Source organism: Condylura cristata, unplaced genomic scaffold (assembly GCF_000260355.1).
Source record: "Condylura cristata isolate star-nosed mole 26May11 unplaced genomic scaffold, ConCri1.0 scaffold00036, whole genome shotgun sequence".
Taxonomy (NCBI): domain Eukaryota; kingdom Metazoa; phylum Chordata; class Mammalia; order Eulipotyphla; family Talpidae; genus Condylura; species Condylura cristata.
Window position 1 is genome coordinate 11,829,879 of NW_004567137.1, and position 27,926 is coordinate 11,857,804.

Here is a 27,926-nt window from a genome sequence, read left to right on the forward strand (position 1 = left end):
CTAAAATACCTGTGATGGTTTTAATGAAGTAAGTTACCACTGTTTCTATAACTTCTTTAATTTTAAACCAATTATGTAAAGGAAAAAAGCTGTCTTCAACTAAATGGAATACTCATCTCAGCTTAAAAAGTTTTTGCTGTCACTTGCCTACTTCAGTTTCTGTATGTGCAATGTAAAAATGCAATGGATACACTCGAGACTTACAAAATACCATAGAACAAAGTTACCTTAATAAAAATTTATTTTAAAAAATATGCAAAGGGTTAAAAAAACACCTCCATTCCAATGCCATTAGTGAAGTCAGCCAGCCTGTCAGTATCTCCTGTGTGGGAAAATGTAGTAACTTTTAAAGCACACTTTCCAGTTACATGGCAAAGGCTAAGGAGAGGATACAGCCATTCAAATCACGACACTGACACCCTCTCCCCTGACACCCTCTCCTGGTGCCCTTGTGATGTCACAGATCCCCATATCCCCTGTGGCTTTTCTCTATACATTCACTTAAACATACATATATAAATATATATATATATATATAATATACCAATGTTTATATATATATATAACATATATATGTGTTAATATATGTTCATATATTCTCTGTATACACATTTCTTCTGAATGATTTTATCCATCTGGACCATTTCTAATCCTAACTCCCAAATTTACATCTCCAGGCCAACCTTTCCCCTAGTCACACACATGGAGCTTCATGCAGTCTTTTCACCCCTGTGCCTCTCTGTCCTTCTTGTCAGGCTGAGTGGCCCTATCTGGGATGGCCTCCTCCCAGCAAGGTTGAGTGCTACAGCTACCATCACACCTTGGGACATCTACCCTTCTTTACACGAGACTGCTTCACTGTAACCATCTTTCTGATCATGTGACAATCATTATTCTATTAATCACAGGTGTAACATGTACTCTATGACTGTGGAACAGTTTCCATTTTTAAATCTATGTGGGTCCCAGGCCTCCTTGGTGGTATAAACAGTTAAGTCGCAGCACTATAAACCTGTCAGCAGCCACTACGGCACGAGTTCAATCCCCGGTCTGGAAGCTGACCCACATGGTGGAGTAGACCTCCTGCCTTACTTGCTGCTCCTCTCAGCAGTGTACTTCAGTCAATCTGCCTGTTCTGTTCCCCACTGTGTTGGTGAATTCTCTCACCCCATCCCCCACCTCTGGCCAGCATCCCTGCTGTTGTATGAGTAAATAAAAATAAATCTTTTAAAACAAAAATCTGTGGGTCCAGCAGAGTCATTCATTCCAAACTAGGTTGTCTTTAGAGGAAAAAGCAAATTAAGGTTCACAGGCATTCACATTTATTATTACTCTCGCTTCTGCTCTAGATTGAGCTGTCTGTGGGTGTCCGGTAATTAGTGAAACAGCCACTCAACTTGTTTTTCTGGCTGGATATTAGGGAAGTCAGGTTTACTAGAATGCTGTTTACCTTTTTCAATGGATCCTTTAATTACTGCTACTCCCTGTAAGTCCAGTATCGCATCCATACAAGAATAGTTACTACCAGGCCCTGCCTGGTGGCACAATGGGTTAAGGCGCAGTGCTGCAAAGCTGGGTGCAGGCACTTCAGTGTGAGTTTGATTTCGAGCCAGGGAGGTGACCCACATGGCGCAGCAGACCTCTCCTGTCTCCCAGCTGCTCCCCTCAGCAGTGTCCTTACTCAATCTGCCTGTTCTGTGCCCGTCTCTGGTGAATCCTCTCACCATCCTTGTACTTCTGGCCTGTACCCCAGTTCTGTATGCATAAATAAATAAATATTTTTTTGATTTATTTATTTATTCGTACAGAACTGGGGTACAGGCCAGAGGCTCAGGAGCGGTGAGAGGCTTCACCAGAGACAGAGTGGGGAGCAGAACAGGCAGATCAACTAAGTACACTGCTGAGGGGAGCAGCGGGCAGGTCAGGAGAGGTCTCCCTCGACATGTGGATCTCCTCCAGGGCAGGCGGGGATTGAACTCATGAGGAAGTGGCTTAAGCTTCTTTGTGCTGTGCTTTAACCCGCTGCGCCACCAGGGAGGGCCCATAAATAAATATTTTTTTTAAAAAAAAGAATAGTAACTACCATTGAGCACCTTTCTAGATAGGAAATTCACTGCCTTTACTCCTATTATCTTCTCGCCTCCTCCCAGAAAACCTCAAGTAAACTCTATTATCAGGTCCCCTTCGTAGAGGAAACTGAGGTTTAAGGAGATTGAGTAACATTCTCAAAATCATCCAGCTAAAAAGGGGCAGAGAAGATCTGAACTTAAGTCTCATTCCAAAGAGCTTGTGTTCTTAAACACCACCCGGTAGGTTTCAACCACTGGAAATAAGATATGTGAAGTGTTGTATATAGTAGACCAGTCATCATCAATTATGGGGCCAGACTAAATCTTTTGATTGCAGGCAGACAAACTACACAGACCAGTTCTCAGCAATATCAAAACCAGACTGGCTCTGCTGGAAGGAGAACAAGCAACTGCTTGAATCTCAGCCTGCCACACTACATGGCTTATCTCTGCAGCAAGGAAAATGTGTGTCTTTAAAGACATGTAGAGATAATGATGAATTTGGATTTCGAAAATGCAGAATTCCACCTCTACCTGGCTTGGTCTCAAATCTTCTGCCACATGATCCCATTCTTGAGTATTGGCCTTTTAAATTAACAATCATATGTTGACAAGAACTGTCTGTTCATCAAAGGTCACAGGATGTATTGATTTTGCAAGAGATATGCATTTTAACTGCCAATAAATAATTTAGGTCAAGAAAACCCTCAAAAAACATACATGGGAGTGGGGTGGGAGACTCATTGAATCTAGCAGCAGGGAAGCTTTTGAGGGTAACTTTGAACAGGGGATGATAGCAGGATGGCGCCGAAGCTAGAGACTGCACTTTGGGTGAAACTGTCTTCCTCTTCAGGTAACTGAGTTAGACTGTTGTGAATTGTCAGAGGGAAAGGAAACAACAGAGGTTCTTAAAAATATCTTGGTGGCCTTGTCCTTATTTACCATCTGGTAGTTATCTTTCAGAGGATTCAGATCTACCAGGAAACTAGAATTAAGTGTGAAAACCAGGACTTGAGATTATATGTATTTTCTCCCAGTGCCCAGCTCCTTCCCAAAATGATCACTGAGAACTATAGAGTACCATGTATAGGGCCCATAATAAATAAATTAACAATCTCAGCCCTCAAAAGAGGTATTGATTATTTTACATACAAGGAGGCCTTCTGGAAGGTGGGGGGTGATGTAAATAGCTAGGCTTCCTGGAAGCTGCCCTTGGCACCCTTGAGGGTCTGTTTGCCTCTTGAATTAGAGGGCAACAACCTACCTCTAACAAAGAGGTACTGGCCTCAACTTTGCCAGCTCAACAATGACTATGTGAGAAAAGGATCCCCACACAAGTACCAAAGGCAGATAGGGAATCCTTCCCCTGTTATGGCTCCTTGTCCTCTCTTCAGATAGCAAGAGAAAGGCTCCAAGAGAATGGAAATCTATATAGTCAGCCACCCATTGTCCATCACCTGGTATTGAGCACGTATGTGGAGACACTGCATAGATTGGGGAAAAGAAATAAAGTCCCTGTGAGAAAGTGAGCCAACCAGGACTAAGGCTAAAGACATATTCTATTATCCACCCCGACCCTCTCCACAATCCCACCAAGACTTCAAGTCTGGCTCACAGGAAAGATGAATCCAGAGCTGTGCAAACTAAACTGGATCTTTTTGTTGGTCCTGTGAGCCAGGATTTAAAGCCTGTGGGAAAAGCTGAAACTGAAAGGGTGAATAGGGTAAAATAGGATCACTAGTGTTTAACTTTTAACCATGGATTCCTGCTGTGAAATGTTTCTTCCTGCACTGAAGTAGTTTATCCTTACCTTTCTTCACATCTGACATTTATGAAAGCATAGTGTGCCATTAAGCAATGCAACCCCTATAAGCATTGTTGGAATGAGGCCATACCTCAGGCCAAAGGTAGAAGTTAAGGGACTCCAAGCAGGTTGTTTGTTATTATAAAGCAAAACCAAATCACTTACAGTTCCAAAGAATGATAAAGTGGTGGAGACAAGAGCAGTATGAAGGCAGAAACATGAGAAAATAATGTTAATAGCAAGTAAGTTTAAGTAACTCATGACTAAAGGCTGCATTGTTATGCAACATGAGTGTCAGGGGAACAAGTTTCCAACCTCATGACTCATGTTTCTGTATTACACACATTACTGGATATTTCCTTCATTTTAAAGAAATGTGAACATAACTGTGTATATATAATGATCTGATCTCCAAAACATGAAAACACAACAGCTACTAGCCTAAGAAATATCTGCTAAGTAAACAGTTATCAGGCACTCTTCCAAGACGGAAAGTTACTCCATCTTTTGAAAAGCAAGGAGAAATTACTTCTGCCCCAGACCAGCTCACCCCGACCATCTCTTGCTGGAACCGGGTCCTGAACCGCTCAGACTAGGCAATAGAGCAAAGGCCCTGAGCAGTGACTCTGCCGCACACGCACCTATTCTGTCTCCCCTTTACCTTGAGGTGAGCAGGGGGGTAGGGGAGGGGGGCCTCCGAGCTCTGCCCACCTCTAGGCCAGCTGTTCCCTTCTGGTCTTCCTCGTCACCCCATATCGCCGCGAGGGTAACCTGCTGACCAAAGCAGCCCAGAAGGCGGCTCAAGCCGACCCACCAGTACCTGCTCGCGGTCTCCCGGTCGCCCCGGGAATCGGCCGGCAAGTCCCCGCGACTATACAGCTCTCTCGAACATACGATTTTCACCAACTTTATTGGCCCCCGGCCCCCGCGGGCCCCTAGTGCCCACCTCCCCACCAGATCGCTTCGGCCCTCGGTGACACGGACCATATTCAAAAACACTGCGGGGGGACTGTGAAAAGAGACTTTGCTGAGAATGCTGCGAGCTCCCCGACGCGGCGTCGGGCTCACTTGCTCTTCGCCTTCTGACTCTCCGTCTTCTTCGGCAGCAGCACAGCCTGGATGTTGGGTAGGACGCCGCCCTGTGCGATAGTCACTTTCCCCAGCAGTTTGTTTAGCTCCTCGTCGTTGCGGATGGCGAGCTGCAGGTGCCGAGGGATAATCCTGGTCTTCTTGTTGTCCCGCGCAGCGTTGCCGGCCAACTCCAGGATCTCTGCCGTCAGGTACTCCAGCACCGCCGCCAGGTACACCGGCGCGCCCGCGCCTACTCGCTCCGCGTAGTTACCTTTGCGCAGCAGTCTGTGTACTCGGCCCACCGGGAACTGTAGGCCCGCGCGGGACGACCGGGACTTGGCCTTGGCCCGCACTTTGCCGCCCTGCTTTCCGCGACCAGACATGTTTACCTCTCGGCTGAAACTTGTGCGAGGGAAAACAAACGCAGCAGCAGCAACGCAGATCCAAGTATGGGAATGCAACGCACCACCCCGGAACTGCCTCTACTACCACTTGGCCGCTACGAGGCCGCGCCTTCCCATTGGGCGCCGCAACAACCTGACCAATGACGAGCAGGCTACGCACCCACTAACACGCGTTGGCAGAGGGCCTGCCTTTCCCAGTGTCCTCCAATCAAAAGCTAGAACTCCTATCCTCATTTGCATAACCGACTTTATGAATACTCAGGACTCGCTAGTCACGTGCCTGGCAGTTGTGTCCAAGCTATTGAATCTTGAGAGGTGTCAAGTCCATACTTAACTGCAGGAAAAGAAAGCTTTAAGAATGAAGGAGTCGTGATTAGAAACAAAAATCCGGAAGAAGAGTTACTTCCACAAGTACAGAGCGCGCAAACAAGAAACGCAATCGTGCTCACGCAGTGTTTCCAGCGTTGCCATGCGGTCTGGCACACACTTAGAACAGAATCCTAGTATTTCTATCACTCCACAGCTCGCGCTTGTAGGGAACGTGCTCCACAATAAATCACTACTGAATCCTGCTTGCCGGTGCTGGGTTCGTGGGCTGTCCGTTTGCTATTACCCCACGGTGTAGGGAGCTGGCTCTGATGTGGGCTTCCTGTGCAGTTGCCCACTTGAACTTTTGTAACCAGATCAAATGGCAGTTGGACTCCGGTACAAATTTCGTCGCTCACCAATGCCAATCTTCTCACAGAATCATACCGACTTTTGTTTTAAGCCTTAAGAAAAGGCAGTATGATTTCGATTCGATCGTATTGCTTAAGTGTTGAAGGTTACCATGTTGAGCTTTCTACCAATTTTAAGGCAAAATAACCAAAAGCTTTCCATAACCCCCAAACGCCAGTCTTTTGCTTCTTGCCTACTCCATTATTACAGGGAGGAGGGCGAAGTCTCTCTCCCGGCTCCCTCCAGATCCCCCCGCCCCAGAGCTTTGCTCACTTTCTCCAGGTTTTCAAACAGGTCCGCTTCCAGGGAAGCTGTGCTTGGGTGCAGAGTCATTGGTCAGGGGAGCAGAGGATATTACGCTCAGCTTTTCTGCGTCTGCTGGAAATTCCTGCCCAAACCTGCCGGACATGGTAAAGTCGGTGAAGGGCTAGGTCTTAGCTCCACAGGAAGGTCTTGTGGGACAACATATAAGGCATTATGCCGTGTGCCCCGCGCGGAGGTATCTAGTTCCCATCCGGGATCATTGCCCAAGAGCCCGGGGAAATGTGATCGCGACGCGGTGACTTACACGGAGCACGCCCAGGGACCATGGATGCGGTGCCCGCGCTGCAGCGCTGGGGTTGCACCCTGGACGGCTTCAGCGGTCAGCCTCCAGACTCCAAAAGACCCTTTGAGGGGCTCCAAAAACTTTAAGAAAGGAGCAGACGGGCGATACTTAACTATGGGGTAAAGAAATAGGGGTGCTTCGCTCATAGCAGGCGTATAATGGACCAGGCGAGAAAATAACAAAAATAATGAACAACCATATACCAGAGACATTTTGTGGGGGTGGAATGGGGAATGGGATCAAAAACGGGGGGGGTGGGGAGGGAAATGCACGGGATTATGGTGATGGCACACGGGTGACTTGGTGATGGGAAACCCAGGGGGATTACAATTGAGATGGAAAAAAAAATGTACAAAATGATGTAAAAATAAACTTTTGTAAAAAAAAATGGGGGTGCTTCGGGCGTGGGGCTGGTATTGGTGATAGACATCTGAGGAGGTGTGAACGTGTTCTCCCGAAACATACAGGTAATCTGTTACCTCCTCAATAATAATAATAATCCCACAAATTAAAAAAGAAAAAAAGAAAAAAACTGTATTGAGCGAATGTGCGCTAAAGAGACCTGTGGTAGAAAACCTTGGCTATGGAAGCAGCTGCTCAGGAAAGAAAGCTCCAGGCTAGACTTGGAATTCGGTTGGAGGGGAGGTAGTGAGCAGCTGGGAGTGGAGTCCCTGGGTGTGCTCTGGGGACGCAGCCCCGGAGGCTGGACACGTGGTGTCAGGCGTCAGGGTCTTTGCTCTTCTGCTTGACTTTGGGCTCCTTTTAGAAGGACGCGTCGCTGAACTGACAAAACCCTTGGCAGCGCTGGGCGGCTTCTGAACTGCTGAGGCTTGGTATACTGAACGCACTGCAGCGTGGGTGTGAACTGTCCTCCGGGGAAAGGGGAATCCTGCCCGAGGGGCGGTCCTTCGGGTGCCCCTCCGACGAAGCGCCCAGTAGGAAGGCGCTGCCGGCCACACTGGGCGCTTCGGCGGGCTCTCGGGCCGTTGCTTGAGTCGCGCTCGCGGTCCTAGCCTAGTGCGGACCGTCTGCAGCTTCGCTGGCCTTTCAAGTAAGAGGAAACTCAGCACCCACGCTGAGTGCTGGGGGCGCAGAGCGCGAGCGAAGTCTAAGCGGGGCCAAAGCCCGCGGCCCCTGAACCTCCTGCGCGTTAGCTATGCGAAGTTAGCTGCGCAGAGCTGTGGAGCGGAGGGACCCCCACGTCCCCTGCGGCGGAGCTTGCACCCCTGAACTAGCTGGCGGCGTGCCCGGGGGCGCGGGGCAGATTCTGCTATTGCCCAGAAGTTATTGGTCTGAGACTCGGTCGCAGCTGGGAGATAAACCCTTGCTTCCGAATCAAGGCTCCTTTCGCAGCCGCCTGCGTGACTGTGGAAGGGACAGAGCGGCGGGCTGGGTTCTCATAAATTAGAATGAAAACGGTGAGGGTAAGAGAGCTGTGCAGTCCCGAGGTCGTTGTCAGTGATACGGAGATGCTGCCGGGATACCTGGAGCAAGGTGCGGCGCAGGGGCAGCCTGTTTGAGAGAGGCCGCCAGGAGGCGCAGCGCGAAACGGGAGCGGTTGGATGGCCGCAGTCTACTTCTGGTTGTCTTCTTTAACCTGTTCGATGATGAGAAATGCGGGTGCGTTAGCACCCCCCAAATGTGGTGCGATTTCATGCAGCGTTAGCTGATCTCTCCCGGCTTTGGTTTCCCCAGACAAGGTAAAGGCACTTAGCTGTTTGGAGGTGGTTGAGGTGGAGGAGTTTGCCAGACTTGACCAGTTTGTCTGAATCCCTCGGCAGTGACAGGCACGAAACCGCTTGTTGAGCTTCCAATACAGCCAGGCACTTTGGAACGCACAGTATTCCGTCATTACACTCGGTTGTCCATTTATGAAACATTATGGATTGTGCTTTGAGGATGCTGGTGGGGTGCGGTTTGTGCAAGAACTGGAGAAAGGGTTTGAACCCAGCTCTGTTGGACCCCACACCACTGTGAACTTTAATCCTTATGTGCCACTGCTTCTGCTAAGGAGACCGGGTCGCTGTTTACTGGCATTTCTCTTTCTTCTGCTCCATAAAGGCCCAGTGCATTCATGATACAGGTGCTGAGTACATATCTAGGGCGGTGAGTGCCAGAAGCTCGACTTTCATTAATGCAAACAAACAAACAAACAAAAAAATGAATTACTGGGCCCTCCCTGGTGCGCAGCGGGCTAAAGCACAGCACTGAGAAGCTAAAGCCGCTTCCGCATGAGTTGGATTCCCGCCTGCCCCGGAGGTGACCACATGGAGTGGCAGACCTCTCCTGACCCGCCCACTGCTCCCCTCAGCAGTGTACTTCGTAGATCTGCCTGTTCTGCTCTCCACTCTGTCCCTGGTGAAGCCTCTCGCCGCCCTGAGCCTCTGGTCTGTACCCCAGTTCTGTATGCACAAATAAATAAATTAAAAAAAATGAATTACTTAAAAGAAATAGCAGAGTTGTGTGCCCTTATGTCTGTTGAATGAATGCATGAGTGAATCTGAGTAGATAGATCATATATTTATTAAATACCAAATTTAGCAAGAAGTGATTTATTGAGAAAGGGTGGAAATAAGCATTGTATGACACTTTAAATTATCTATTCCTTAAGTATTTATCTTTACATACTCTGTAAGTATTTGACTTTACTTGGAATAGTTTTACTTTTTTGTGACTTACGCTGTACAATATTATATAAATTTCACGTTTGTCATTGAGACTCAGCATGTATATGTGCTACATTAAATTCACCACTAACAGTTGGTCCAGCTGTTATTGAACAAAGATGCTCATTTTTCTGGTGAATTTCAAGATAGGTTTACACATGTGCTGAGCCTGCAGTTCCACTGGTTGATGTTTTCCTGGGGGAAATACAGGCACATGGACCAGGACATGTGGTCACGGACTTTCTTGGCAGGACTATGCGTAATAGCATAAGCTATTATGGTGAAAAGGATGTGGCAGTCAAGATAAAGGACTAAATGAGTTCATGGGGGGCCCCCATTCCCACTTTGTTTCTCTGATGACATACATGAACACTGGTGTCTTCCTAATTTGATCGATTTTTTAAAGATGTATTTATTTATGCATGCAGAACTGGGGTACAAGCCAGAGGTCCAGGGATTAGTGAGAGGATTCACCAGGGACAGAGCGGGGAGCAGAACAGGTAGATTGAGGGGAGCAAAACAGGCAGATTGAGGGGAGCAGTGGGTGGTAGTCAGGAGAGGTCTTCTGTACCATGTGGGTCAGATCCCACATGGGGCAGGGGATCAAGCTCACACTGAAGTGGCTGCAGGTAGCTTACAGTGCTGCGCTTTCCAGGGAGAACCTAATTTGACAGATTTTTAAATCTCAACTAATATTTGTTTCCAGATCATTAATAGTCCCAGTAACTGAACTGATAGTGCTGCCATCCAGAAAACTGAGCTTTTGCTTCTCCTTTGGACTAAATGCAGCTCTCTGCTTCTGACCTCTTTAGCCTCCTTTGAGGTTTCCTGCTTAATATGTGTTTCACATTCCACCCCCCTCTCTCCCAGCTGCAGGCTTATTTTCCATCACCACCTCAGATTTGGTGGGTTTACCTCTCCCCTTCAGTTCTCTCGCTTTCCTTTTCTTTATTTACTTTGCCCTTTGGACATTTGTCGTCCTAATAATGCAGAACTTATGCCAAATCTTTATTCAGATTGTGTCGTTTTCCAAACTACTAGAATGGATATGGACTAACGGTTGGTTGTATATATATTCTTTCACTTAAAAGCAGGTGTCTGACTCAGAGCTCTACCGCTAGATCCTCTGACCTAGAATTTGCAATAAACATCACAAGCCTTAAATTTTAAAGTTTTGGGAATCTGCTGTAGAGAAGGGATCCAAAATGCATGTGAGAATAAACTTGCTAAGGACAATTTTCCTTAAGTGACATTTAAGAAAAAAGGATAATCCAAATATTACATTAAAGAAAATTGTTAAGGTCCTCCTTAGTAGCACAAGGGGATAAGTCTCAGCACTATCACAAAGCTGCCAGAGTTCTTTCCCCAGCCAGGGAGCTGACCCATATGGCACAGAAGACCTCTCCTGTCTCCCACTGCTCTGCTCAGCAGTGTATTTCAGTCAGTTGGCTGGTTCTGCTCCTCACTCTATCTCTGCTGCCTCTAGTGAATCCTCTCACCAATCTCCACCCCCAACCCTGTACCTCTGACCTATGCCCCAGCTCTTATATACACAAATAAATAAGGCTTTAAAAATAATATAATAGTTTATTTTTACATCACTTTGTGCCTTTTTCCTAAATAAATCTTTTCTAAAAAAGAAAATTTTTAGTAAAGTACATCATAGAATAGATTGCCTTATTATAATTTAAAATATATTTATGAATATTTTCATCATTAATACTAATACTTTTAGATTAAAAAGGCCATCTGGAAATTTTGGTACACTGTATGATCTAAACTGAGGGACATATATCTAGAAGAAAATCTACTGATGTTAAAGTATATTCCATATTTTCTGCCTGTTCTGCTCCCCACTCTGTCTCTGGTGAATCCTCTCACCCACCATACCTCTGGCCTGTACCCCACTTATATAAGCATAAATAAATAAATATTTTTTAAAGATGTAAATAAAGGGACAGAATTACTATGTTCCTAAATAAGAAGACACCATATAATATAGTTGTCAAATATCCCAAAACTGATCATGCTCATGGATTCTAACCTATACACTATTCTCTAAAGATACTATAGAAAAAATTAGCTTGTTTGGCGGGGGGGGCCCTCCCTGGTGGCACAAGTGGTAAGTCTCAGTACTATGAAGCTATTTACAGCTACCACAGTATGAATGCGACCCCCAGCCAGGGAGTTGACCTACATGGAACAGCAGACCTCTCCTGTCTCACCTGCCGCTCCCCTCACAGTGTATTTCAGTCCATCTGCCTGTTCTGCTCCCCACTCTGGTAAATTCTTTCACCCTGCCTGACATCTCTAGCCCCAGTTCTTGTATGCATACATAAAGTCCTAAAGAGAAAGAAGTAACTTTTTGCAACTAAGGAATATTATATTAAGTGCTTTTCAAACTTCATCATCTATGCACTAAAATATTTTGTATTCCATACAAGTGGAATATTGGTAATGGATGATAGTATTCAAATCTGATTATGAAAACATTTAAAAATTGATCATTAATTGTCAGGAGATCATGGTCAATTGGGAAATAAATACTGAAACTACCTTATGGGACTTTGTGCTTTTCAAATGAAATTTTTTTCTTACTCCAAATTTTGTTTTTAATTAATGGAGTACCATTGTTTTATATCTTTATTAATCTTTTGGCAATACAGGATTTCTCCCCTTAGGTGTGGCCTCCGTAGCTCTCTCACCACCATAGTCCACTGTGCTCCTTTCTTCTTATTCCTCTCTGTCACCCTCCTTCTCTCCCTTCCTTCTTGGATGCCTCCTACCCATGGTCAGCTCTCAATTGTTGGTTTCAAAGTTTGTCTTTGTTCAACTCTGTTTGGTTTCACTGTATTCCACATAGAAATGCCACCAATAATTATTTACAACACCTTAAATTCTAATGGGGGAGGCAGGTTAAGTAAACAATAGAATATAAGGAAAGTAAGGCAGAGAAATGTGATAGAATGACTGGGACGAGTTGCTCTTTAAACTGGTTGATCACAAGAATTGTCACTAGGGGGCCTCCTTTGAACTGAAATCTAATGAAGTGGGGAGATCAACAGGCAGAGGTAACAGCTGATGGGCGTTGAGAGCTTCGAAAAGGGGTGTAATTTAGTGAGACTTCTACACCATCAAGATCAAGGCCACAGGTGATAGCCACAGAGGCTAATGGTGCAAAAACCCTGATTAATTCAGATCAGATTATTGCAGACCTGCAGTGTATTTTCAAGTAGCATAGTGGTTCTCAAAGTGTGATCCAAAGATTCTTTGGGTGCAGGTTCCCAAGACCTTTTAGGAGTGAGCAAAGTCAAAGCAAAACGATAGCTATTTAGTATTTATAGTACTGTATTGTTATGTGCCTTTTTCTCTTTACAGAAACTACTGTATCCTCAACACAGTTCTAGGCTGGGATGCCAATGATTTAAGTCCTTACTGTAGACTTCACCCACCACATATCATATATGTTTGAGCTGCAAGCTGAATTTGTCAACCTTGTATGAAAAGCATTGTTATTTGAGAGATAAATTGTATTTATTCAGACTTAAGTATTTGGCATACATTTTCTCAAACAGCCAAGAGAGCCTGTCACTTTAATGACTACAACTGAAAACTACAATGATAAAAGTCAACCATATAAGTAAAAATTTAAATTTTAGAAAACTTTCATGAGCTTGATGTTTTTCTCATACTTAAAGATTTTTCTAACGAGATCTGTGATAATATAACAAATGAAACTGTTTATTTTCCAAATTAACCAATTCTTCAGTTTAAAAATCATGCATAGGTGCAGGATTTTCTACTCTTTAGAAAAAATCAGCACAACTGATTTTTTTTTTTTTTAAGATTTATTTATTCGTACAGAACTGGGGTACAGGCCAGAGATGCGGAGGGTGAGAGGATTCACCAGAGACAGAGTGGGGAGCAGAACAGGCAGATCGAGGAAGTACACTGCTGAGGGGAGCAGCGGGCGGGTCAGGAGAGGTCTGCCACACCATGTGGTCACCTCCGGGGCAGGCGGGGATCGAACTCATGAGGAAGTGGCTTTAGCTTCTCAGTGCTGTGCTTTAACCCACTGCGCCACCAGGGAGGGCCAGCACAACTGATTTTAATATATCATAGAGTGAATTAATCAGGTTGTTTGAACCATGAGTCTCTGTAGCCTTGATCATGTTGATGCAGAAGGCTCCAGGGAGCAAGGGCTCAGGGCCTGAGGCCTGATTGTAGACAGCTGTGGGCGTGTGTAAATGGGCACACCTGAGCCTGGAGGCTGGGGCTATAAGGGCGGCATCACTAGGCACACGACTACCACTACAAGAGGACGAACTGCATGCCTACAGAGGAGGTGAGACCATAAGAGGATGCCTAAGAGAGGCCATAGAAAGAGTAATGATTCAAGGGGTGAGGGACAGTCAGTTGCTTGCCTCCTTGCATGCCAGCCTCCCTGTCTGGTGTGTCTGCATACCTGGTTCCCGGAGAGTATTAAAGCCTGAAAAATCCACTGAGGGCTCCAGAACTCTCCATGGACCCGAATCTGTAGTGAACCTGCCCTGTGCTTGCTGGCACTAAGTAAGCCATGGGGTAAGATTTCCCAAGAGCATATAGACAGTGAAGTGTCATGGAATGTATTTGTTTTTAGCTGTATACGCTTGATACAAATACAGGGGAAGACTTTTCTGAGCTCTTCTCTACCTGAAGACAGATTCTTCTAAAGGACCTCATCCAGACTCTGTCAGAAACTACCATGCTCACTGTCTATCCTTCTAAGGGTGTTGCGGCATTGTGATTTATGGAAAATGTGCAATAGGGCCCTCCTGGTGGTACAATGGGTTAGGACGCAGCACTGCAAGTGAGCCTTAGCCATTTCAGTGCAAGTTCTATCCTAAGCCCCAGAGGTGACCCACATGGCATGGGAGACCTCTCCTGTCTCACCCGCTGCTCTCCTCAGCAGTGTACTTCATCCAGCTGCCTATTTTGCTCCCCACTCTGTCTCTGGTGAATCCTCTCACCACCTCAGGCCTACACCCCAGTTCTGTATGCATGAAAAAATAAACCTTTAAAAAGAAATTGCACAATAGTCACCCTGATGACCAACTATATATATCTCTCATATGCATTTGGTCTTCATCCACAATTCTTGGTTCACAGCTCCCCAAGCCTTGGAATTTCCTAGTGTTTAAAGTGTCTCTTGTTACGATAATGAGGTAATTTGGGGTAAATTGCCTACAGTGGAAAGCTGGTTGCTAGGGGAACCAACCTTGTAATGAGAGGGCGGGAACTTCCAGTCCCACCCCTTGACCAGAGGGAAGGCTGGAGGTTGAGTTCTATAAGCTAATTAGTCAACAATGCCTACGTAAGGAAGCCTGCTTGAAAAACCCAAAAGGAGGGCTTCCAGACTGGGAAAACAAAGCTTATCTTAGTGGGGACAGAAGCCAGCCCCTTAGTTCCAGAACTTCGCCCTGCTTCTTTTTATCTGGATGTTGATTCATATCCTTTAGTATCCTTCCTAAAATTTTGGAGATCTAATGAGTAAGCGGGCTGAGTCTGAGGAGAGTGTCTTGGGAACCTTAGATTTGTAGCAAGTTGTTCAGAAGCACAGATATTAAGGACCTGGACCTGCACCCGAAATCAGAGAAGTCCTGGGAACCTTCAGTTTGGAGCCTGTTGATCAGGTGGTAGGCAGCCTGATCAGGTGGCAGCCTGTGCTTAAGGCCTGTGTCCTGGGAGACTAGACCCTTAAAGGGTGGACCTGGCGCTCTCTTTCAGTGTAGATGGTATTAGAATTGAGTTGAATTCTCAGTAGCTGCCTCTGGCAACTTGGATGGAGCTGGAAAAGATCATGCTTAATGAGATAAGCCAGAAAGAGAAAGAAAAATACCGGATGGTTTCACTCATAGCAGGAGTATAATGGACCAGGCGAGAAAATAACAAAAATAATGAACTGACATATACTGGACCAGAGACATTCTGTGGGGGTGGAGTGGGGAATGGGATAAAAAATGGGGGGTGGGGGGGTTGGGGGGGAGGGAAATGCACGGGACTATGGTGGTGGCACAGGGGTGATTTGGTGATGGGAAACCCGCGGGGATTACAATCGAGATGGAAAAAATGTGCAAAATGATGTAAAAATAAACTTTGTAATAAAAAGAAAAGAAAACAAAATAGCTGCCTCTGAGCTACTAGGGCACTCCCCTTATACTTTTATTTTTTAAGAGCTAACTAAACAAGCTACCTTTTGTGGTGCTTAATTTATGCCATTCTAAACTAAGAAGTCAGGTTTTAGCCATTTCCTTTTCAAGACACTGTTTTATCCTTGTATACCTCTTCTATACTTTAATAAGGAAAATATTTTTATTTCCACAACATTGTTCTTGATTATTTTAAGTTGGTTTGCCTTGCTTTCCAAATGACTTGCCCCAAACCCTCTTCTCTGGCCTCCCATCTCTGTTAAGAAACTCAGACAAGAAACCTTTTCTCTGCATTGTGCAAAACTGAGACAAAATTCCATTTATACTACTTACCACTCCTGATCTTCAACCCAAAGAGTTTCCTTCCTTTATAAAGTGGAGATATTAAAACTCCCCAAAATACAGTTGGGAAAAGTCAATGAATTAGTAAATATAGGGTACCATTGGTGTACCAACTGTATAAGCTAACTGAATAAACCAACTGTATAAACTGTATAAACTATATAAGGCACCCAGTCCAGTCATGGTAGGTGTTAACGTTTGTGGCCCAGCCTTCTCCCACTTCTACTTCAGTTCAGTAGCTCTTTCATGATTTTCTAGGCTCTCACCTTCAAGCTCAGTACTGTTTAATTTTTTTTTTTTTTGAAGGGTAGGTATCTTGTTCATTCATTGTCTGCCTCATATACATGAACACTTAGTGGACGAGACATATCTGGTTTGACAAAGTCAGACTCTGTCCTCTGTTCAGGCTCCATGTTTTCATTCTTTTTCCCTACTGGCCTTTCCTGAGCTTCCATTCCCGATACTCAGCTCTCATCTCCTTAGGAATCTTGACCATGCTCTTTACATATTCCTGTTCAGGCATGTTTTTCTCTTCATGTGAGTATATTTCCAGGAATTCTTCAACTTGTAGCAGCATTCGGAAACCTGTACCTCAACTGCTGTCTTCTCTTCCTCCCCTCCTAAAGTTAAATTCAAGTCCCCATCAGCAGCCACGGGTAACCTGAGTGACACCCAGAATATCAATACCAGATTTCCTCCATTTTCTCCTTATAAACTCCAAATGAACTATACAATGTCTTCATTCCTCCTAACTTCATATATATATATTTCAGTCTACCTTTGCAGCATTGTCTCTAAATTTTTGCCAAGATGTCCCAATAGCCTTTACATTATTGTCTTCAATATATCAATAATTGTATTTTGTTTACTGACAAATGTACAGGTTTGTACTTTGTTTTACTGACTCAGCTTCTGCTTAACTCCCTTAACTTAAATACTGATTGCTTTTTATTTATAGGATGTTGTGGGTGTCAGCCATAAATGGGTTGGCTTCTGTCCTCACTTTTTCCCTTCTTATGTGGTGGGGTTGCGTCATCACTGCCTCTATGAGAGGTGAAAAACTATGAAGACATGCGAAGCCTGAAAGTTAAGTGTTGGCTTTCTGCAAAATACAAAAAGGTAACTGCAAAATCAAAACAGAAATTTTATTCCAGTAACAAAACTGTGACACTTCTTTCAAATTCTAAGCGAAAAGTGGTATGTGTGATATGTGGATGCATTTTATGCCATTCATGTAGTGTCTGGAGGCAACCAGTTTTTGAAGCTTGAAGAATTAAGAAAACTTTTCTCCTCGCTGTGATAATACGACTCTAAATCTCCTTTTCCCTTTCTTTTCATCCTTCAAAAAATATGGAGAGTTATAGGCATTGCAAACCTTTCCAAACATCACAAGTAACATGAAAAGGAGCAGCTGCCACCTCTATCTCAACACTTCTTTCTTGCCAGCATGACTTGCTGGTTTACCACAGGTATTTTTAGTCACACCTAGCATAGTCATCATTCTTGAATATTACTGAAATTTCTTGCTGCTCCCATTACCATTCTATTCTAATATGTGCTTGAGATTTTCATTTAAGTTAAGCTCATGCTGGTGCTTTTGTTGTGTGTATACGCAGAGTGTGATTACACAAGCCTGGGTTACAGGGACTGCTCTGTCATGTGCTTTCTGTCATGGTCACTCAGTGACTTGTGACTAAGCGATCCTGCTGTGTGGTCAGGGTTATTAAGGAACAACAAGGACAGTAGCTGAGACCAGAGAGATAACAGGAACTTCATAATAACCATCCTCTAGCCAACCCAGACTCCCCACCCTGGAACCAGAAGATTTCCTTGATGATTTTGTAGTTGCTACTGGGAGCATTTATAAAAGTTGCTGAGTGTATCCTGAGTATTATTCAATAAGCTCATTTGTCCTGGGTGCTGCTATGCCCCCACTGAGCCAGGCACGATCAGGTGGTGACTCCTAGTATGTGCAATTGACACACAGGTTGCCAACTGCCCTCCAGAGCATTGTGAGGGCCAGAGCAGTGCTTGATCTTTTGATCAAGTAGGGAGCAATAATCTCTCTCCCTTGTGTGATGGTGGTTTCCTAGACCAGGATGTTCAAAACTATATATGTATTTTTCAAAACTATATATATATATTTTTTAAAGATTTATTTATTTATTTGTACAGAACTGGGTTACAGGCCAGAGATGTGGAGGGTGAGAGAATTCACCAGAGACAGAGCGGGGAGCAGAACAGGCAGATCAACGAAGTACACTGCTGAGGGGAGCAGCGGGCGGGTCAGGAGAGGTCTGCCACGCCATGTGGTAACCTCCAGGGCAGGTAGGAATCGAACTCATGCAGAAGTGGGTTTAGCTTCTTAGTGCTGTGCTTTAACCCGCTGCGCCACCAGGGAGGGCCCAAAACTATATTTTTAAAAAGATTTATTTGTGCATACGAGAACTGGGGTATAGGCCAGAGGTGCAGGGGTTGAGAGGATTCGCTTGAGACAGAGTGGGAAGCAGAACAGGCAGATGGACTGATATACACTGCTAAGGGGAGTAGCGGGCAGGTCAGGAGAAGTCTGCTGCACCATATGGGTCAGCTCCTTGGCTGGGGGTCAAACTCGTGCTGTAGTGGCTGCAGATAGCCTCATAGTGCTGGGCTTTAACCTGTTGTGCCACCAGGGAGGGCCCTTACATTGCAGAGGTCTGCTGTGCCTTGTGGGTCACCTCCCCGGATGGCCCTTGGGTTGGAAGCACTGAGACTTAACCCCTAGGCCACCAGTGAAGCCCAGGATGTCCAAAACTTTATATTCAGTTGTCAAATTGTTCTTTAAATGTTTTACATTTTAAAAGGGTAGGTTTATTAGGTAAGAAAAGAAGAAAAAGAGAGCACCTTCATAGTCACAAGCCTAGAGGAGAGTTGCCTCTCCTACTTTTTGCAAGGAAATGGTTCGTGAACAAAAACACCTGCATAGTCTTAGGCAGGCAAGAAAGCTACAATTTCTGCCTGTTCTTTCCATTGTTTAATTTCAGACCTTTTTCTCCCTAAATTAAGACATGCATATATGGGCTGGCCTGCAGACAGGTTTGCATAATATGATGACTAAGCTCAACAGTCCATTTCCCTAAGAATGAATTCTGTCCAATGTTGCTCTTCAAACTCAGGTAGGTGAATAATGTTGGAGCAAATCCCATCAATGATTCAGCCCACTGACCCATGTCCAGATGATGCCAAATTTAGGTTGATTAACCAGTTAGAATGGAAAGTAAGTTTATTTTAGAAATGAGCAAAGTGACGATCAACAGGTTTAGGTGATTACTCAATTTCTTCTATTAACAAAGAGCTAGAAGACTCAAACCCTGCTCCAAGCTTTATGTTTTTATTTTTGCTTAAAAATATCCTCTGGAATTCAAAACTTATCTTTCAAGATGTAGCATTCTGTTCATTAAATATTTTCCTTCCTCCTTTGCTACCTACTGAGGATGTATCATTCAACAGTTTCTGTTAAGAGATTACATATGACGGGATCGATCACTGCCTTCTCTCCTTTTCTCCCAAGATACCATTTAAACCTGTGTAACCTGAGGAAGTAATCCATCAGCCACCTCAGGAGGAAAAAAACCAGACTATCATCTGGCCTCTCTAGGAAAACAGAATTCTCATATCAGGATTGAACTATCAACCCAACTCATGCTTTTTCCACCTGGCAGATGAATTGCTCCTGTTTCCTTCTGTCTCTCTAAGGTAAGAGAAACAAAGTTATTACCAGAGACCAAAGGACTTTATTATAATCAAGGTACATCACTGCTGACTCAAACTTCCCATAGTTTATAAACTCAGCCTCACAGACAGAATTGCTGATCTAAGAATCACCAGGGAACATGACCAATTCCCTACGGTCCATACCTGACCATTAGCTACACCAGCCTTTCCTCAGCACCCATGGGCCTGAGCAGGAGGGGCTGGAGGAGGAAGGAGAGGAAAGCATTGTTCAAGAATAGCGTTTATCCCGGATGGGGGAGGGGAAGCCCCCTGGAAGCAGGTTCAATAAGGAAAAGAAAGAAAACTGTCAGCCTAACAGGGCATTGGTTTGAGGATACTTGGCCCTCACTGGTCTGCAGTAGTGAGTCTCTGTCATCCTTATGATGGAAAGAGCCTACTTTGAATTTCATTATGTACTGGTAGGAAGTCCAAATATTTTTCCAATATTTCATCAAATCCTGAAGTCTTCAGTATCCTTTCTTCCAACTGCTTCTGCATCTAGCCATCTTTTTCCTATTTTTACCCCGTCAATATGAACACAGATGTGAACACCTTTCATTATAGCCAAGTTAGGTTGTCTGTGACACAGACTTGACTGAAGGTTTGGGGATAGTTAGCCAGTTGTATCTGTTTTAAGTTTTCATGAGATTACAATTATCATAAAAGCAAAAATCTGTCCATTTGTGCTGTAAATCCAAGACAGAGAACAATTAGAGGATGCTTATGAAGTATCTTCTGTGTGAATGAAGTAAGGCATCTTCAAAGAAAATACGAGCAATACTTACTTTGCACACCCTTAAGTCTTCAGCCTCTTCCCACCAGGCCTGTCTCACTGGCCACTTCCATCGATGCAGCTCCCTGAATTACCATCTTATGGGTTCTTCTCTTTTAATTTTTTCACCTTCCCCTTAATATCCGACTTCCCGGCATGCTCCTGGGAACTTCAGATTTTCCTCATTTTATTATATAAAGCAATTTACATTTCTCCATGCAAACTGAGGTTTGTATATTCAAATTCATGCAAATGCTGAACAAAACATTAACCTTTTAGTTCATTTGGATATACATGTTAACATCTAAACCTATGAAAATATAATTAATACTTCCTTCAAAGGAAAAAAAATTAAAGCAGGAATCATTAAAAATTACATTTTACACCTTATATATTTAGAGCTAATGCACATTTTTTTTACAAAATTTTAAAATATATTCATACATCATCCTTCATTTTTGTACAATGTATGAATTTCCCCATTAAATTCCCACTACCAGTTCACCCATGCACCATCACCATAGTCCCTTGTGCTCTTCCCACTCCTGTCTTGGTCCTTCTCCCTCCTCTTCCCCTATAGAATGTCTCTGATCTATAGTTACCTGATGATTTTGATTTTTTACTTTTTCTCCTGATTCCTTTTTGTTTTCTCTACATTCCTTCTGTAGGTGAGACCATTTGATATTTTTCTTTTTCTCTCTGGCTTATTTCATTAAGCATTATCCCTTCAGCTCATCCATGTTGCTGTGAAAGGCATGAGTTTATCCTTTTTGATTGCTGAGTAATATTCCATTTTGTAAATATATCACATTTTCTTGATTCTTTGATCCAGTTATCTATTTTTGGGCATTTAAGTTGCTTCCATATCTTACCTATTGTAAATTGTGCTGCAATAAACATAGGGTTGCAGGTGTCCTTTTGAATTAATGTTTTTGTGAACTTTGAGTAGATTCCTAGGAGTAGAATTGCTAGATAATATGGAAGCACCATTTTTAGTAGTTCAAGGAAGCGCCATGCAGCTCTCCATAGTGGCTGGACCAGTTTGCATTCATACTAGCACTGTAGGAATTACACCTTAAATTTTTTATCTCAAAAAATCTTCATGTTCTTTTACCCATTGATTGATGTCAGACTAGGGACTCTTCTTTGACCACAGAGGTCCTGATTGTGGCTCTGAACAAACTGTCTCAGTAAACTGCACCTTTCATGCATCTTAGACTGATTTCACCGTTGTAAGATGATTGATAAACTCTCCATGGGCAGAATCGTTTTACAGTGTATGCAATACTCCCGGGCATTTTAGTCTTCTTGCCACAATCATTTTCTTGGTAATTTGTCTTTGTTTTAGGATTTCCAACAGCTTTCATATATTTTTTTACCAGATGATAGAAAATTTAATTAGGACTTAACTTACAGGAGACAAATGTGGCCGACTAGGAGTATATGCAGGGTTCCTTTGGAGAAAAATGACCATCCCCATCGGCTGCAGGCATTCCATGGATTTCAGTAATCTGGCAAGTCTGTTAGATCAGGTGAAAAATACTTTCCCTTAGTAAATTAAGATCATTTCTCTACTTTTGTGCTTAGTAAAAAGTTTTCATGTCTTAGTTTAATCATTCCTTGGTAAAATTCCTTTTGTAAAACTCCTTTTTGCATCTCCACTGTGATATGTAGACAGGTCTGCTGCAGTGTGCAGGGAGGCAATGTGACCCCCACAGGTGTGCAGGGGACCCAGAGAGCCAGCCTGCAAGAGGGCACCGGAGTAGTAAACATACACACAGGCTCAGCTGCCCCTGTCCCAGAGTCATTTCCTCTTTTCTCCTATCTTTAGAGGCTTCGTGTTCCATTGAGTACATCTCATAAATCTACCAACTCAGGTTTTCCATTATTTGCTTTTGACCCTTGAAACTCTCCCAGCAGATCCTACCTCTAATTATAATCCCCACTTAGTGGTTTGACAACATGAAACAGACGTAATTCTTCTCTTCAAGGCTCCAGGAAGGTCTGTTATGTGGTTCTTATGTGAAATTCTTTTCCTGGTTACATGCTGTAAGCAGAGGTCGTGAGACTGCCTCTCCTTTCTGTCTTTACAGCTGAGTCAAAGCCCCCTGATCTTGATCTCCCTTGTCTGCCTTTTCTTTTTTTTCTTATCTACCATTTCCAGACCAAATTAAAAAAGAAAAACTCCATTTCATACCACAGGAAGTGGTAATAACAACAAATAAACAAGAAAATCTGGTTTCAAGCTTAGCTAGGGAATGTAGTGTATATAAAAACCTTTCCCGGGCCCTCCCTGGTGGTGCAGCGGGTTAAAGCACTGCACTGAGAAGCTAAAGCCACTTCCACATGAGTTCGATTCCCGCCTGCCCCGGAGGTGACCACATGGTGTGGCAGACCTCTCCTGACCCGCCCGCTGCTCCCCTCAGCAGTGTACTTCGTCGATCTGCTTGTTCTGTCCCCCACTCTGTCTCTGGTGAAGCCTCTCACCGCCCCCGAGCCTCTGACCTGTACCCCAGTTCTGTATGTACAATAAATAAATTTAAAAAAAAAAAAAAAAAAAAAAACCTTTCCCGGCTGCAAAGGTTCTCCCTTGAGACAGCCATGTTTCTCTCTGCAGCCTGGCTCATCCTGCTGACATCCATTCCAGGGCACATCCGCTCCTCATCACCATTGCCTACTGCTGTCCAACTATCCCACCCAGAAAAGAACCCCTCTGCTTCCTGCTAGAACAGAGATGAAATCTGTGAGGCATGAGTGGCCGCCACCTGGAGTCCTCCTTGTTTCCTGTCAACCCTGGATGGCATCTGTTGTCCTACTGATCTCCCCTGACCTTCCTTCTGCTCCCACTCTTAATACCCAATGCTCAGCCTTCTGGGACACCCACACCATGACCCACAAATGTTTCCACGTTCCTTATCTCTTCATGAACTACTCATTGTACCTCCTGGCTGTGTTAGGAATAAGAGAGATGAGGACTTAGTGTGGGGCACATATAGAGTGCCAGACCCTTGTGACAGGGTCTGTATCTGAGCCCATCCGTACTGAGACGGAATGGCATATAGGGAAGGGAGACCTAATACAATCCACATCTTAGACTGTCCGATAGGTTCGGGAGAGTTTATCTGGGTAGTTCTTTCAGTTTGCATATCTTTGTTACAGATAGACCTTTAAACGCATGCTCTGTATCATAGTTTTAAAATATTAAAAACAAAAGCTGTTCTTTGAGGCGTGTCCATGACTCTGTCCTTTTCACCAACCACTGTCCATTGCTGACATCCTGATTGCTGCATTAACTCACTGTTACACCTGCTGAACAGCCTCTCTGGCAAGGGCCTGCTATCGGTCTGGTGGCTTTTAACACTCAGTAAGTGACCTCTCTGAGTCCTAGAGTTCCTCCGTTCAAAGACGTCTCTGTCATGCTCAGCTTACTCACTCATGTGGAAAATCTACCCTCTTACATTGTCCTTCTGACTGTATCTTCCATTCTTACAAAACTCTTCTTTATGTCTTTCTCTTGTCAGTTTAGATTTTCAATTCAAACAATCAAAACACTCTTGACTTTTTCAACTTGTTTAAAAGTGCATTTTTTTCTTTAATTGTACCCACCCAGAAAAACTCCAGACCTGAGTAAGCCTCACCATTCACTTTCTCATGCCCGCCCTGGGGCCACTGAATATTGCCAGGGAATCCATGAGCCTGGACTGAGCAGGGCTGTGCCACATCCCATCACAAACCTAATCTCACCACTCATCGCTGCCCAACTACCTTAGTCCATGTCGATTATCAGTCTCATCTCACTCGTGACAGTGACATGTAAGTCCTTCCCTTCTCAGACCTCTGACTGCTCAGCTTACCTTTCACTCTCAGTCAATGACTCACCTCCTTTGGAAAATAAATTCTAAGACAAATTACCTTGTCCTCCAGCCCACATAGCTAGAAATGTACATGTTAGTTGACCCTTGAACAATACGTGTTTATTTGAATTGAGGCCATCCACTCCTATGTAGACTTTTCTGTAATCATTACTTATTAATAACCACAGGACTGTAAAAGTATTTTCTTTGCCCTAAGATAATCTTAATATGTTTTCTCTAGCTTAGTTTATTGTGACAATACAGTATATATTGCACTGTACAGATATCATACAAAGTATGTGTTAGTAAACTAATATAATAGGTGAGGCTCTGGTCAATAGCAGGTTATTTTTTCAGAAGAATAAAAAATTACATTCAGAATTTCAACTACACAGGGACTCAGTACCCCAAGCCCCTGTGTTGTTGCAGGGTTAACTATGGAAGCCTCATCCTTCAGTACTCTCTCCCTTCCACAGAAGTGTTGTTCCCTTCTGCCATGTTTGCGGTCCTGTTGGCCTCCCATTTTTGTGGCACCATTCTCAGTCATGCCTTCTCCCCACATTTTCCACCTCTTCCTTTTGACTAAATTTTTAAAAAATATTTATTTATGCACACAGAACTGGGCTACAAGCCGGAAGTGCAGGGGCAGTGAGAGGCTTCACCAGAGGCAGAGTGGGGAGCAGAACAGGCAGATCGACAAAGTATACTGTTGAGGGGAGCAGTGGGTGAGACAGGAGAGGTCTGTCACGCCATGTGAGTCACCTCTGGAGCCAGGGATTGAACTCACATTGAAGGGATTGTGGCTAGCTTGCAGTGCTGCATCCTAATCGGTTGTGCCTCCAGGGAGGGCCATTGACCAACTTCTTATCAGCATTAAGTAGCTCACATAACCCCACCCTTAAAAGTCCTCTCATAACCCTATCTCCCCACAGGCTGTCCCCTATTTCTCCCTCCACTTCTGGTAAGGGTAACAAAGCCTCTGATGGTTTCAGTAAGTAGATTTCAAAAACTAGTCTGTTTTTCAGATTCTGTTCCACTATAAAATGATAAGAATCAAGAGTACTATGCCATTTGATTTTACTAATCCCCTATTAGATTATTTAGTACTACAACTTCATTTCTTTCTCTTGGGATGAACAGCAGAACCAGGTAGGCTAAGCAAAGGGAACTAGAGTTTTCACCCCAGGTTCTTTACATCAGTGTCCTTTTTCAAGTCATGTCCCAGAAGTCTACCCTCCATATAGGCACTATGATGGGAAATGCAGCTGCCCAGATATCACCAGCTGTCACTTTTAGTTACCCAAAGATCTGGGCTATGGCCCAGATTCTACAAAAAAATGAAAAAAGTTTCAGAGTCACCACCACTTTGATAGGTTAAACTTACCAACAATTTACATATTACATCTGGTGAGTTTGCAACTGTACATAAAGTGACTTTTGGGGAAAAGTTATAGTGCTATTTATCACTCGTTTTTCAAAACATTAAGGTTTTACCCCCAGTTTTATTGAGGTATAATTGAGAAATAGGGACCTCCCTAGTGGCACAAGGGGGTTGTATCTAAGCACTATGAAGCTATCTGCAACTACTGCAGCACAAGTTTGATCCCAGGCCAGGAAGGTGACCCACTTGGTATAGCAAGTGTCTCACCCACTGCTCCCTTCAGCAGTTTATTTCAGTTAGTCTGCCTGTTCTGCTCCCTCACTCTATCTCTGGTGACCCCTCTCACATGCCCCACTTCTGGCCAACACTCCAGTTCTTGTATGCATAAATAACTCTTTTTAAAAAGTGAGAAATAAATTTGTTCGTGTCCAAGTTTCACAATTTAATGTTTTGATATATGTATACATTGTGTAGAATGCACTGCAATCAAACTAATTAACATTTCATATAAATATCACTTCACAAATCAACTCATAATTACCTTTTTTTAATTTATTTACTCATTCATACAGAACTGGGGTACAGGCCAGAGATGCGGAGGGTGAGAGGATTCACCAGAGACAGAGTGGGGAGCAGAACAGGCAGATCGACGAAGTACACTGCTGAGGGGAGCAGCGGGCAGGACAGGAGAGGTCTGCCACGCTATGTGGTCACCTCCGGGCAGGCGGGAATCAAACTCATGTGGAAATGGCTTAAACTTCTTAGTGCTGTGCTTTAACCTGCTGTGCCACCAGGGAGGGCCCATAATTACCTTTTTTAAAAAAATGGAGATAGCACTTAAAAGCTATGCTCTTAGCACATTCCAAGTATACAATACAGCATTGTTAACTATAGGGCCTTGTTGATGATTGCTGTACATTAGAACTCCAGACTTTATTCATTCCTGCATAACTTGAATTTTATATTCTTAGACTGGCATCTCCTCGTTTCCTCCCTCTCCTTAGTCCCTAAAAAATCATTTTATTCTCTGCTTCTATGTGTTAAGACTGTTTAAGTCCCATATATTAGTGGGATCATACTGGCTTATTTTACTCAACATATTGTCCTCCAAGTTCATCCATGTTGTAAATGGCCTTTTTCATGGCTGAATAATGTCCTATCTCATGTAGCTATATACTTATAAATATGTATATGTGTAATATAATATCCCACTTTTCTTTAATCACTCATACATCAACAGACATTTAGGTTGTTTCTGTATCATGCTATTGTGATTGATAATGCAGTGACATGGGATTACAGATATATTCTGGAGATTTCCCTTGGGTACATACCTAGATCATAAGCTCTATATTGTTTTTCATAGTGACCAGCAATTTCCATTTCCAACAACCATGCATGCACTCCCTTTTTTCTATATCCTCACCAACTCTTTTTACCTTTTGTTTTCTTTTTTATCACAATTCTAACATTGTGGGTTTTTGATTTGCAGCTCCTTGATATAGTGGTTTTGGCTGATATGTACTTGCTGGCTATTTGTCTTCTTTGGAGAAATGCACATTTAGTTCTTTGGACCACTTTTTTAGTTGGATTATTTATTTCTTGCTAGCTCTCATTTCCTTAATGTTGAATTGCAAGAGTGCCTTGTACATTTTGATTATTAGCCCTTTATCAGATAATAGGGTTTGCAAATACTTTCTCCTTTTCCATAGGTTTCCTTCACTAGATTATTTCCTTACTTATGCAAATACCTTTTTTTGCAAGGTTTTTTGTTTTGTTTTGTTTTTGTGTTTTATTTGTTTGATGCAGTTTCCCTTGTCTCTTTTTTTGCTTTTACTACCTGTGCTTTTGGTGTCATGTTCAAAACCAATATCATCTTTTTTTATTTGTTTTCTTCTGGTAGTTTTATAAGTTTAGCTTTTGTGTCTATGCCATTAATTCACTTTTAGTTGATATTTTGGATAATGTGAGATAAGAGATCACTTTCATTTTTCTGTATGTGGGTATCAAAGTTTTCCCAAAGTCATTTTCTGTATGTGGGTATCAAGTTTTCCCAAAGTCATTTATTGAAGAGAACATCATTTCTCCATTTTGTGTTCACACCCTTATTGGAGATCAGTTGATTATAGATTATTATAGATTATTTCTTAGTACACTAGTGGCACAAAAGAGAGCCATTAGTTGCTTTTTATGCCAGTACCACACTGTTTTGACTACTGTAACTTTGTAATATATTTAACCAAGAAGCGTGATACCTCCAAGTTTATTCTTTCTCAGTATTGCTTTGGATATTAAGAT

General features: G+C 43.5%; 1 protein-coding gene across 1 annotated transcript; it reads right to left on the minus strand.

The window, feature by feature from the left end:
* Positions 1–4,764: 4,764 nt before the first annotated feature.
* LOC101637878 (histone H2A.J) lies at positions 4,765–5,435 on the minus strand. Its single transcript, XM_004693255.2, has one exon. It carries the CDS (start codon positions 5,325–5,327, stop codon positions 4,938–4,940), a length of 390 nt encoding a protein of 129 aa, XP_004693312.1. The 5' UTR covers positions 5,328–5,435; the 3' UTR covers positions 4,765–4,937.
* Between the last annotated feature and the right edge of the window lie 22,491 nt (positions 5,436–27,926).